The sequence below is a fragment of the Mustela putorius genome, unplaced genomic scaffold (genome assembly GCF_011764305.1).
Source record: "Mustela putorius furo isolate JIRA1106 unplaced genomic scaffold, ASM1176430v1.1 tig00003858_pilon_pilon_pilon, whole genome shotgun sequence".
NCBI classification, from domain to species: domain Eukaryota; kingdom Metazoa; phylum Chordata; class Mammalia; order Carnivora; family Mustelidae; genus Mustela; species Mustela putorius.
In genome coordinates this window covers 14,572,396-14,586,852 of record NW_025422010.1, presented here as the reverse complement: position 1 = coordinate 14,586,852, position 14,457 = coordinate 14,572,396, and the positions used below count along the sequence as shown (strand labels likewise).

Here is a 14,457-nt window from a genome sequence, read left to right as displayed (position 1 = left end):
TTTTGACAGTAAATGGATAAAAAACAAACTTGAACTGATACAAGCATCAACATGAGTAAATCTCAAAATAATTATGCTGAGTGGAGAAAAACGAGTAAGATTTCATTTATTTAAGAGTGTGGAAAACGCAAACTAGAATGATAGAAAACAGATTAGTGATGGCCTGGTGATGGGCAGAGGCAGGAGAAAGGAATTACAGAGGGGCATGAAGAAATTTTAGGGATGATGGTTATGTTCATTATTTTGATCATGGTGACAGCTTCACAGGTGTATACACATGGAGAATTTGCCAAATTGTACGTTTTACAGAAATCAGTTTACTCTATGTCAATCGTACTTCAATAAACCTTTTTTTTAAAAGATTTTATTTATTTATTTGACAGACAGAGATCACAAGTAGACAGAGAAGCAGGCAGAGAGGAGGAAGCAGTCTCCCCACAGAGCAGAGAGCCTGATGTGGGGCTCCATCCCAAGAACCTGGGATCATGACCTGAGCTGAAGGCAGAGGCTTTAACCCATTGAGCTACCCAGGCACCCCCTTCAATAAACCTTTTTTAAAAACTGTGATTCTCTGAAAATATACATTACTTTATGATCTCTACATATTTCAGGATATTCTTCCCAAAATTTCTTAAATAATATACACTTTAACCTCATAATAAAGGCTAAACCACATGGCAAAACACTGGCAACAGTATCTGGGGAAAACTGAGCTTTTACCTGAAGGTTCCTCTTCAGTGACAATGATCTGTCCAGTCCAAGGTGCTGAAGGGCGACCTGAACAGAGATAAATGTAAAAATCACAAAGTTCATAAATGCGGTTTCAACTGCACTCATAAACTGGCCATAGTAGCCACAAATTGGCTTGATTAACTAGTTTACTTACATATTTTCCTAATGAATCTTACTGAGCATATATATGGTGTTGTGTCTTCAAGGAACCCACAATCTGATAGAGCACAGAGCCTACCTATTTGGAGTCAACATTTCTGGAACTGTAGTTTCACAAGCAAGGTAAATAACCTATGTTCATTTACTGTTCAGTATAGATCTCTGGAAACATGTAAGTTCTCTCATCTCTCCTTAAGAGATGGCATGTATTTGGGAGAAATGTTTCTGGAACAACTGCAAGCCCAGTAGTTATTTATGTGTAATAATAAAGCCAAAAAAAGGAGAGGGGAGCTAATCCTACAGTACAATTCAATGAAAGCAATTTCTTTCCATTATATTTTGAAAAGTATTATCTACGAAAGAAACCAGTTTAGACCTGGAGGAAGGAAAGTGGGTAAATGGGCAGGAAAAGAGGAAAATCCATTTAAATTCATTTTATTTATTCATTCATTGAAGAGGAAATTCATTGCTGTGTTCCCACAAGTAAGAGATAGAGAGAATGGTTTAACTCCTGCTTTATCAACAGATTTTCACCAGAGCTAATACAAAAACAGAAAGGTGATTTGCAAGATAACCTATTTTCAACTCAAACAAACTCAACCTTATTTTCATTGGAATTTATAAAAGAGGAGTAAATGAAGTATGAGCTTGAATTAGGAAAGAGGGAGGGAAGTCAGACAGCAGGCAAAAAACAATCAGGCAATCAAGGAGTTTGATTAGAAAAAGTCCCCAGAGAAAGGTTTTTTACTTAGCTTTTTACAATGCCACACATGTACCTAAGGTAAGAATAATGCTGCAAATATGACATAGACCAGTAGTCCTCAACCACGATGATTTTGCCCCTTGAGGATAGGATAGCAACCACCCCATGACAAATACTTACCTAGCTTAAATGTCTATAGAGTCAAGTTTGAAATATCCAGTGTGGTCTGAAGTGTTAATTTCCAACAATCTTTTAATGTCATTTTATGGTCTCTATTACTGAGGATACATATGGGTTCCCATGAAATAAATGTAGAGCATAAATCAGGTACCATGGTTTTGACGTTTAGATGTGGAATTTAAATATATGAAAATATTATTTTTGATTGTCTAATATGGTAACTCAAATATAGAGATATAATGTTGTAAAAATGTGTTTTTCCTTTGATATAAAGATGCTCACTGGGTTGAGTATTAATGTGCTAAGGGGCAAATTCTAGGTTAAGAAACTTACCTTATAATATTAAGAATTAAAAGAAAAGTATATTTGGAGTGTGCTAACAAAAAATAAAAATGCTTCCCAGGCTTTTATCATATTTCATTTCAAATAGAATGCCCAGAACTCAGTTTAACAAGGAAAAGTTTTCTGAATCAAATAAAAATAAGACAAAAAATAAAGCCCTTAGTGGAGACAAGTCTAAAAACAAATTGGTTTTCGTTTTGTTTTTCCCCCAGGATAGTCTGATAAAGGATTTCCTAGTCTCTTCTCCCTCTAGTGGAAGGGGGGAGGAATAACCTTGCAAAGAGATATATTGTAGTTACTTAAAACAATGACAAAAAGGTTCAAGAAGATCCTGAAAATTGAAAAATGCTTACTTTTAAGTCTAGCTTTCTCAGCTGGATCCAGAGCAGCCACAGGCTCAGAAACTCTAGATGGTAGACCTATTCCATTCTTATTCACAGCTCGAACTCGGAATATGTAAGAACGACCTTCTATCAACCCAGTGACTGGAAAACGAGCAAACTTCACAGGTGTATCATTGCATTGAGACCAGCTATCTGTGCCCACCTCACACCTAAGGGAAAGAGAGCGGTCAGCAATTATATTAAAAGAAGTGTGACTAAATTAATAGCTCCAAATCTGCAAATCCCTCCCCCACCAATTGCTTCAGACCTCCCCATAACATACCCAGCTCAAGTGTGTGGTTCAATAGTTACTTAACTGCATCCAATCAGTTCTATTCAATTGCAATGTGTCTTCTTTAAAAATAAAAATACCTCAGATCCTTCCTAAACATGCATGCTTCCTTTAAACTCCCTAAAAGCAAGCAGCTGAGGGGCCTAGTGTGCTAAGCCAAAGAACTTTCTGGGGGAGAAACAGAAGCAACAGGTAGGTATGTACAATCTATACATTGGAGAGACTGAATGGAAAGATCCTCCAAACATCTCCCTGGCTGATGTCTTCAGTTCCACCATTGGTGACTTCTTTGTCGTCTTTATGCATTTTCTTTTAAAAATAAAACTGTTTGAATTAGTTAACACCTTAAATATACCTATTTATATTGTAGCATACAGTAAAGAGCATGTTTTTTTTTTTTCTTAAGAAATCTCAACACCCAGTGTGGGCCTCAAACTCACAACCCTGAGATCAAGATCTGTATGCTCTACAGACTGCGCTAGCCAGTCACCCCTGGAAAGAGCCCACTTGATGATCATTACATGCTGTGTGGGTAGAAGGGGGAGGAGAGTATTATAACATATTTGTTTCTTAACAGATGAGATTGGTGAGATGCAGGGAAACTCTCACACCTGGGAGGGAGAGATTACATGCTTTGGAACCTCTGATTTCTGGTGAGGTGCTTTTACAGTAGTCTGGGATAGACTGGTCACATCCTGGAGATGAAGATGGCAGCTCATATTATGTTAGTGGCCTGATCGGCAGGGGGTGAGGGGCTTGCAGCCTGTGCTTAAATTATACAGCTTTAGGATTAACTAACTCATCAGTTTTTATGAGCAGAGCACTGAAATTTAGTTTATGTCACTGCCCCAAGATGGCTCCATGTCTAACATGTCTAATTCCCAAATAATTCGCATGGGGGACAGGTTTTAATGGCAGGGCAAAGGTGATCAGGGCAAGAGGTTTCTCTGCTTCCTCAGCCTCACCCTTCCATTCTTTGATAAAGACAATAGACTTTTCCTCAACCTTATGTAAAGTGCTATGAACTATGGCTTCAATCCCTGCCCCCCATAAACCCTTAAATCTTGTCTTTATAGAAATTCTGGAGTTGCTAAGTGTAGGGTTTGGGAGGGAGCTGAGAGGCCTACGATGATTATTCAAGCTGCCCCTGTCTCCAGAGATTCCTCCTCTCTCCTGGTGCAGATGCTGTCATGGTGACCCAGTGATACTCTAGTGTGCTTCCCAACCCTCATGTGGGCAGAAAGAAAGGGGGGAACGTAGCTGCTCTGGAGATATCTACAGCATTTTGGAGCAGAAAGAAACACAAATACATGGCCAGGCTGGTATTTGAATTCTAGTTCTGCTACTTACTACCTGTGGGACTTTAGGTAACTTACTGTTTTCTCACTAGCATGTGGCTTTGGGCCAGCAACTGTTTCCTACTCATGATAAGAGTAGCTACCTTTCAAATGGTGGTTATGGTTAATGGTTAATATATGTGATGTATTTAGAACAGTGTCATGCACATTGGTAATGCTTAATAAATATTAGCTGCAATATGGTTATTTTTTATTGTGACAGAGCAAAATGGACTTCTGATTGTCCCTTGCCTTACACTGATTAAGTTTGCAGATCCCTCGGAAATTGCCAAAGACAATAAAGCAGTCTCTAAGGATGTAAAAAAAATCTACCAAAAACTTCACAGGTCATCATTACTGAATGAATAAAGTGGAAGTATTTAGTATAGGGTTAAATAGTATAGGATTTATTATAAAAATTTCTCTGGATGGTATTGAGCCCAATGGGCATATATTTACTTATTACCATAAATATTTGGTTTAATACACCTTGGTACAAACCTGTTGTACCACAGTGGCACAGATTATTTGTCCCTAGTGGTTTCTACAATTAGATTCTATTACTGAAAAATGGAAGAGAATTGGAGCAACTATTTGAATAGAAACTAAGTCAGATAATAATGTATTTAGGTTGATAATCTAAATTTGTTGTCTGTATTGTCCAAATTCACTGGATAATTAATGTGTAAGACCCAGTTACTATAAATATCAGAGGTTCTAAGTTTTGGAGAATGTAAATAGAAAAAATTGTAGAAAGAACACAATTTAATACTATTGATATTTGTTATTTCTTTGTCTAACTTGAAACCACACCCTATGAAATAAATAAGTTTTTGTTAATATTCCTAAAGTAGGGGCGCCTGGGTGGCTCAGTGGGTTAAACCACTGCCTTCAGCTCAGGTCATGATCCCAGGGTCCTGGGATCGAGTTCCGCATTGGGCTCTCTGCTCAGCAGGGAGCCTGCTTCCTCCTCTCTCTCTCTGCCTGCATCTCTGCCTACCTGTGATCTCTCTCTGTCAAATAAATAAATAAATTCTTTTAAAAAAATATATATATATATTCCTAAAGTATTATTCTTTCAATTATTTAATATTTTTAAATTACTGGCATACTAGGAATGTAGACATTAAATATATTGGACACAAGCTGTTTCCAAAGTGGCCTCTTAAAAGGTCTACACATTCATAGCATTCTTGCCAAATAAGTGACTCGCATTGGTAGTCAAATTCAAAAATTATCTTTGGAATTTAGGTCAATAGATAGGGTTGTGTGTGCAAGAGACAGAGAGAGAGAAAGAGGAGGAGATCAGAATATAAAATATTTCATGTAGAAATGGTGGAAGAAGTCAAGCATGCATCTCTATGACTAAATCACTCAAACTGGAACTAGACTAAGTACTAACTTATCAATAAAATATCCCAGAATAGGACTCCCTCCATCCACAGCTGGCTGTTTCCAAGAGATAATGATATAATCTTTGTTGGCATCCAAGCACACCACGTCCAAGGGAGAGGCTGGAGCTCCTTCGATCTCTGCATCAGCGTCTGTGGAGGTACAGAAGGATCCCTTTAAACCTCTCAGACAAGATCTATCACAGTCAAGCGATCCCCAGCTTAGTGCACACATTTCTTACCACACCCATAGTAGCTACATCTTTGGCCCAAGCAGAGCAAGTTCTGGTCTTAGAATTTGCTTACCAACATGACAATGTGTGCTTTTCATCATCAGTACAAAGAACATTATGTTAGAAAGGGCTCTAAAAAGAATCCATGACCTTTGCCTCATGGCCTTCGCCTGCCCAAAATGTTTTAAAGGAAAATAAATATGGGACGCCCGGGAGTCAGTCAGTTAAGCATCTGCCTGCAGCTCAGGTCATGATCCCAGGGTCCTGGGATTGAACTCTGCATCAACTCCTTGCTCAGTGGACAGCCTTCTTTTCCTCCTTCCTCTGCTGCTCCTCCTACTTGTGTTCTCCCTCTCTCTCTCTGTCAAATATAAATAAAATCTTTTTTAAAAATAAAAAATAAAGGAAATAAATATGGAGATATAGGAACCACTAGCAGAAAAGTCTAATAAGGGAAGCTGAGCCAGAAAGTCTGTTCTTAAGATATCTAGCATACAGTGTTACTCAGAAATACCAACCTCTCTGAAGGGGAACAAATAAAAACCATGAAGCTTCGCCCTTCCCTCTGCTGGTCACTCCCATTTTGGGAGAGAAAGGAAAACATTCACTTTAATCAAATGTTTGTTCCCAGACTGGAGACACTTGCGAAAGGAATTCTGATGCAATATCCACATCTGAGCTTAGTTTATCAGAGTTTAGTACAAGTTAAGGATTATACAAGAGAGGGCAGTGACTGTTTATGAAATGAGATCCTCTGACAGTGGTTTCCTCAGCAGTGTCTTCAGGCACAGCTAAATGAGTGAACCAGGGATGTTTTCAGGAGGAGAGCCAAGGGGGATGAAAATAATCGGTCAATAACCCTTTCAGTGAGAGGCAGGGTTCCTGGAGGTGGGGTTCACATTGCCAATTTCTCCTGACCTCTGGTCCCCTTCTTCATAACTGCAGTTGGCCGGAGAGGAGGCTGCGACGTGTTGGAACCACTCATCTCAAGGAAAACACTTCTGTTGACTGTATAAACACTTTTCTTTTATAATGAGCTATATACTTCTGTAACTCTTATGAATTACTAAGCCATTTGATATTAAGGCAGAAATATTTGTGCACTTCTGAATTTGGGATAGGTTTGCACTGCCTGTGAGGAGCTCAAATCACTTTGGTTTTGAATATTCTGTCTCTTGCCCCCACGAACCTGTAGGAAAGTGTTTTAGGCAACTTCTCTGGCATAAGTACTATATGAGAACATAACTAAATCATGGACCCTAAAAGCGAGCGTTTCGGTGGGAAGAAAATTCTTCCCTTCCAGGGTTTGAGAGCACTGGATTGGGGGGGGGCGGGGAGAACCTAGTAATGGTGAAGTTAGAGCAGAACTAGAAAGGGGTAGAGATGCTGAGGTTAATAGGCCTCAAGTGACAGAAGAAGGATGCTAGAAAGCCGCTCAGTTGGGAGGAGACAGCTGGCAACCTCCATCCATGTTCTTTTGCTACAGTCCCAAAATGTAACAACAAGGAATCCCTGGTTCAGACTATCCATAGTATGTAACAGAGCATGGCAGACAGTAGGAATCCAGGGAACCATTTTTCAGCATATTTATAACATTGCTTGGCCCATGCCATTCTTAGGGTAAGCTAAACAGTCTTTCTAAAAACAGGTTCTGTGTAGGAGCTGCTGGAAGCCAAATCCAGATACTGTGTTATGCTGGGACACATCTGTGCTCCTGGCTCTCAGCAGCTGCTGGAGAACGCTTGACCACTGCTCCCACTTGGCCAGCGGCAGGCCTTTTCCTAGCCCGTGTCCTTTTTCCCAACCCTCCAAAAAGCAAAACTTTTGTACTTTTGATTAACTGTGTAAAAGATTAGACTGCTACTCTATATTTTGCCTTCTGACACAAGCCAATAATAACTTTTTTAGAAATATAAGTAACTCTATTCTCTTTAGTATAAAAGCAGTGTTTTCTTATAAAAAGTGATAATCAAAAAATATGTTAAAATCCTCTTTAATTTCATAATTCAGAGACAACGACTACTAACATACTGGCCTAGATTTTTCTAGATTTTTTTCTATATTTATAAGCTCAAAAGTGATTGTTTTTAAAATAAAAACAAGATTGGACTATATAGTTTCATGTTAATGTATTTCCATATCAGTAAGAATAGATATACACCATTTGTTTTCACTTCTGTGTGGTATTCTGTTGTTTACATGGAGCATTTATTATACTTTATTTTATAACTCCCATGGGTAGGTATCTAGATTTCTTCTAGTTTTTCCCAATACATTTTTCTTACCTTTGCCCACTTCAGTTCCTAGAACTAGAATTGATGGATGTGCTCTATTGATACATAGTAGCAAACATCCTGAGAAATGTTGAAACAATTGATACCAGCAATGGACAGGAGTGCTATTCCCTTCATTCCTTTATCCCAGTGGATTTTAAAAATCCTTTAAATCTTTGCAATATGATAAAAATGTTACATCATTTCAATTTTCATTTCTTTGATTACTAGTGAATACCTTTTCATTTATTTGTCATTTGTAATTGTTTTTTCAAGACATTTCTAGCCTGTCCTTTACCACTTTATCATCTCTCTCCCTCCATGCAGTGGAAGGGGTAGAGGAGGAAAGAATATACAAAATACATAAGTCTAGAAAAATATGTAATAAAATAATAACATTGGAATAGCTTTTCTCTTTCTTCTTTTTTTTCTTTGCTTATTTACATGATCTAATTTTTTTTTTTTTTTACAAAGAACACATACTACCTATATAATAAAATATGTGCATCTCTGGAATGGGTTTCTGCAGACACACGGTGCTTTGTACACTGATCATTCTAGTTCAGAAGCTATTTTCTGAGCAGCAAAAACATCTGAGCTCTAAAAATGCACTGAAATGGCGTCATGCAGTTCAATGTATACAGAGTTTTATAAAACACACAAAGTGTCATTTAAAATATGCCGGTAATTTCTTAGGATTCCTGGCTGGCTGAGGTGGTGGAACATCTGACCCTTGATCAGGGGGTTGTGAGTTTGAGCCCCAAGTTGGGTGTAGATATTACTTAAAAACAAAAATTTTACCAAAATACCCAACATGTTACCACTTTCTTAAAAGGTTAAACTTAAATTTAACATATGACCCAGTAATTCCACTTATATGTCTCTCCCCAAGAAAGATAATAACATACATCCATGAATATGAACATAAATGTTCATAGCAGAATTATTCATCATAGCCAGAGAGTAGAAACAATCCAACTGTCCAATTGGTGAATGGATGGACCAAAAGAGTCTTCTCCATACATTGCAATAGTACTTAGCAATAAAAAAGAACAAACTGTTAAAATGTGTTATAACATAAACGAACCTCAAAATAGATGTTTTACTGAAAGAAGAGAGATATAAAATTCCACATACCATATCCAGAAATGTCCAAAGAAGGCAAACAGAGACAGAATGTAAGCTGGTGGTTGCCTATGGGCTGGTCTGGGAATGACAGTGTGGAATGGGCAAAGAAAACCCTCTGGGGTGATGAAAATGTTCTTAAACGGATGCTAGGTGATGACTGCACCCTCTGTAAATACTCTAAAGCACTGTCTACTCAACATAGGTGGATCTTTCAGTTTATCAAGTATACTTCAATAAAGGTTTTTTTTAAAAAAAAGAATCTAAAATATATCATTTAAAATAAACTTATAAGTGACATTTTTTTCTAAAAGTTCTTAAATTCACAAAGCAATTACTGAAATTTATCTTTCCAATTTTGTCCTTCCCATTTATCTTCTCAGTTCTCTCACATAAGTTTATATAAAACACATAAAGTGTCCTTTAAAACAAAATGGTAATTTCTTGGGGTGCCTGGCTGGCCAAGGTGGTGGAGCATACGACTCTTGATCTGGGGGTTTTGATTTCAATCCCTATATTTTGTATAGAGATCACTTAAAAAGAAATCTTTACCGAAACAAAACCCAAAAAACAACATGTTAGCAATTTCTTAAAAAGTCGAACACAAATTTAACATGTGACCCAGCAATTCCACTTGTTGGTCTCTACCCTAAACTGATCAATTTTAGAATCTTTCCATTTCCTTATTTTGTAGATTTGAAAACTAGCTTAAGTATAAATTTCAAATTTCGATGCCATCTCTCTGTCTATAGTCAATAATGTGAAGCCTGCTCTAAATCTGGTGGAGAGCCACAATTCTGGATATAGGCATGGAGAAATGTTACTGAGAAAACCTAGACTGTATCAGAGTTTCTAGACAAAGCCCATGAAAGAATCGCCAAGGCATAAGTAATTAAGGTTTTTTTCTTGAATCACCAGAGATACAGTCCTTATCTAACCAGATTTTTCCAGGTGGTTTGTCTACATAAACTTACTCACTGATGAGTTTCAGTGTATCTGTCTTCACGTGATTTATCCAGAGGCTAACACCATGACATCTGACTTTGCCCACAATACTTTTGTGTTGTAGAAAGTCTAAAACATTTTCAGATGATGTACATATTCATGTCTCTCTCTCTCTCTTTAATATTCATGTATCTTTATCAGTTGTTCTAGGACAGAATTCCACAATTACTACTGTTCCCTGGGGGGGGGGGTGCTGCTAACCATTCCCAGTATCCATTTTCCTTTTAGTACTAGAAGCCCCAGCTTCAGTAGGCAACATGGCCACTCAGCTGGACACATGACACCCTAGCTTCCCTCACTGTGAGATGTGCATGTGCTAAGTGTTCACCATGCAGAAGTGATGTGTACAACTCTGCACGTCCCCATCCACTTCCTCTCTCCCTTTTCCCATAGGCTGGGATGAGAACACAGGATAGCACCATGGGGACCATGGAATAACAATGTAGATGGGACCTGGGACTCTGAACCACGCCCCTATTTCTGAATTGATAGACATAGGGGAGAAATAAGCTTTTTTGTTTCATCAGCTTAGCCTAATTAAAATCCTAGGTTAGGCATCAGAAGACCTGTATCCTAGATCCACTTTTGCTTTTAACTAACCGTGAGGCTTTTTTTGGTAAATCACTTTATTTTTCTGAACCTCAGTTTCTGCATCTTAAAATTAAGGGATTTGACTAGAATGGGAATCTTAACTTTTTTGAGCCATCCTTTGGCAGACTGACAAAGTCTAGAGGCCCCTTCTTGAAATAATGCTTCCAAATGCATAAAATAACATACATGAGATTGCCAAAGAAACTAAATATATTGAAATACAATTTTAATCAGACCCTTTGAGAGTCTGTGGATCCCAGTTAAGGACACCTGACCTCTAAAGTTCCATTTTGATCAAAATTCCTATGAGTTTATGATTCTCTTTAGTACACAAAAGATTTTTTAAAAATTAATAAGTCTCCTATATTGTTTATACTTTAGTTTTCTGTATATTATGATGTTTTGACACCTTAAAAGCTTTTCTGACTGCGAAGGCACTACCCTCCCCCCCACACACCCAGGGCTAGCCAATTCTTAGAGATAGCAGCCACTCAGCCAGGAGCTGGCCTTTGATAAGCAAACTACCAATCCAGAGCTGTGCCTCCTCCATCTGGCCTGCACACCCTAGGAGGCCACACCTGCCAGGGAGCAGGCTGCTAGGGACCAAGCCTATAGCTTAGAGTCTACCAAAATGATTCAAACTAGCCAATCCTAAACTGTTTATCCTGCCCTGCCTCCCCTTTCCCACAGAAACGTCAATAAAAGTCATGGCCTAAGGTCTCACCTCCCTCTGCTCCTTCCATAAGTGCAATAAATTTTATTTTCCCGATCTTCTCCTGTGTCCCCTCTTGTGGCCACACCTGACTAACAGCACAGAAGAGAACACATAACAGGCCTGCTGCCTGGAAGTGTCAATGGTCTTACAGATGCCCTGCGATCCCATGTAGAAATAATATCCCCACTTGTAGAGAGCCAAACCATTCAAGACACAGGTGAGCAAAGAAAGACTCCTAAAATCACACAGCTTGCCTTAAGGATTAAGTTGTAGCACCCTGTTTCCTAGTTCATTAAAGTTGAAACTATAAAAAAGGGGTCTGGAGTGAAATAATGAAATTGCTCCCTGGAATAGATATTAAAGAGTAAGTCCCCCGTAGCCCACCACTCTTTTATGGCAGCTTCGGTAAATTGAAATGGCTTTTTGTATTGTTGGGATAGAGCATCTCTACTCTAACACCTGTAAAGAGCTGCACTGGTAATTCACTGAGGATAGAATCCTGAAAATCCTTGACAGTAACACAGTCTGGCTCTGGTAGCTTTGGGTTGGTGCCTCAGGATTAACCTTTTTATAGGAGTTCTAATTTTATTGGAAGTTAACAACTCTATGCCATGTATTCTGGAAGAATTTTCAAATGGCTCTTTCATCTTACAAAAGCCATGTTTGGATAGATTGACTTGGCCTCCGTGTTTTAAACCTTCTTGGGTGTTCTGCTTTTTGCTGGGCCTTACCTCGAACAAAGACATAAGCGCTGTATTGTTCATAGTATTCTCCCATTCGTACACGGATTGTGTAGAGGCCTTCATCTTCTTTGTTGAGATGAGAAAATGTCAGTGTCGCTCGATCTCCACTCCAAAGTGTTTGCACCCATTTGGATGAAGAAATAGGTGCTCCTGGAAATTTTTTTAAAAGTAAGAAAATTAACTGAGTTTTCCCTCCATTGCTCCCTTCCTTTCCCATCCTTCCCCCCCCCCTCTTTGGCTCCCTCCCTCCCTCTCGCTCTCCCTCTTCTTCCATACTGAAAGCTCTTCAGTCTACTGTCAGTAGAAGTCTCTAGGGATTTGAGCCATTCTGCCATGCTTACATTGATAAAAAATACTATATCAGAAGCGAAGGGACCAGGGCCAAATACATAATCGGCAGGGTCCAGTGCAAAATGAAATTGCAAAGCCCCTGTTCAAAAAGCAGAGAAAAAATACAATTACAGACACTAATATATAAGGCTTTTTCCTCCAAAAATATTTTACTCTATATAAAATATAATTGGGGTAACACAAATGGCAAAAAAATATTTTCTCACAATAAGTTTTATATACAAAAATAATTTTTATTAATGTAATAGCTTGATTGATAAGATATTTCAGGCTTGCTTTTCAAGTAGGTCATCAGATTTATACTTTCAGCAACTTCATTTTAACTCAGTATAATTGAGGGGCACCTGGGCGGCTCAGTCGGTTGAGTGGCCAACTCTTGAGTTCTGCTCAGGTCATGATCTCAGAGTCATGAAATTGAGCCCCACAATAGTGCTCAGGCAGAGTCTGCTTGTTCCTCTCCCTCCTCCTCTGACCCTCCCCTCACTACTCCCTCCCCCCAAATAAAGAAATAAATCTTAAAAAAAAAAAAGTAACCTCAGTCAGTCACTCTTTGCAAATTCAAGATCAGAAATTAATTGATAATTTTTAATTTTGAGAAGGATCTTGCTGCTGATGCAACTATTACTATAGCTATTAGGATATTACATACTTAAAATATTATATAGTTTTATACTATAGAGAATTATATAGATAAATTCTTGTGACATTTACATTGGTTAACTTTCTGGTACATTATTTCAAAATAGAAATTTTAGTACTCTAGAGTTAATGATGCTTAGGGGACAAAATTTCTAAGAAAATTTGACTTTATGTAGATCAGTTTCACATAAGTCTGAGTTTAATTTTAAATGTAATTTTACATAATAATATTTTGATATTTTTCTCTATCATATTCAGTAAATTGTGGAAGGTATACAAGAGGCTGAAAATGATTTGTTTATAATCCATGTGTCAGTTCATGCATTCTATCACTGTATCTTCAATTACAAGGAAAAATTAATTTTAAGATTATCTTCCTGTGAATACTGCTTCATTCACAGTTTTATATGAAAATAGTGTTCTTTTTCATCAAATGTGACAATCTTTAAATGTAATTTACATTTCTAAGCCTCTGAATATTTGCTGTACATTTATAGCAGTTTTCAAAACCAGGGATTCTAAACTCTTTTTACGGAATTCCAACAACTGCCTCATATACTTTACTGCAATGTCTCTATTACATGATTTTTACTTTATAGTATTTTGCTGACAAAGTTTACTGCCTGCTTGCTAGTAGTTCCTGTCCGGATGCTCAGGGCAGTAAGTTAGTATTTGTGCAGACTGCATAGCAATGAGCTCTGGGGAAGGACAGATAGGCTGGGAAGCTCCGACTACAGGTTCCCATGCTGCCCCCACTTGGAGCTCCTCCTCTTCCCTTGGGGCCATGTTCCCCCATTCACAGTGGTTTTGCCATTACTGGCTTCGGTCTGGACCCAGATGCTCCAGACTGCTCCAGGTACTGCGGTGCACAACTGAAGTTCAGGCCAACTGCTCAGTGAGCACACTGCTCTCTGCCCACCATGCTGAGGGGTCAGTGGGCATGCTCCACAGTCCCAATGGATTCAGTGGACTTCCCTTAATTTTACGAAATAATATTAACTTATAAAATGAATATATAAGTAATTTACAAAAGTGCATTTTTCGTCATCCTTTCCACAGATTACTTGGTGATAAGAAATTACAACCTCCACAAATATGTTACAAAAGTCCTGCTACTTTGATATAAGTATAAAAACTCTTTCAACATCCAGTAGGTCATGCCTTCTAATGTCCAGATTCTGTCAGTTCTGATAAACAAGTCTGTGGTCTATGGACACTCGTGCTCTGGTGCCAAGCCCCGTTTGCTCCCCATCTGGTGAATAA

The 14,457-nt window shown here is 38.3% G+C and overlaps 1 protein-coding gene across 8 annotated transcripts in view; it reads right to left on the bottom strand.

Annotated features, from left to right (window-relative positions):
- MYOM1 (myomesin 1) overlaps window positions 1-14,457 on the bottom strand; it is a 159,867-nt gene that overhangs the window by 71,483 nt on the left and 73,927 nt on the right. For all 8 annotated transcript variants that reach the window (XM_045065410.1, XM_013051430.2, XM_013051431.2 and 5 more), the window contains 4 exons: window positions 12,193-12,354; window positions 5,531-5,672; window positions 2,470-2,669; window positions 721-777 (listed from right to left, as the gene is read on the bottom strand). In XM_045065410.1, the coding sequence (XP_044921345.1) occupies window positions 721-777; window positions 2,470-2,669; window positions 5,531-5,672; window positions 12,193-12,354 (561 nt within the window). The remainder of the gene's footprint in view (window positions 1-720; window positions 778-2,469; window positions 2,670-5,530; window positions 5,673-12,192; window positions 12,355-14,457) is intronic.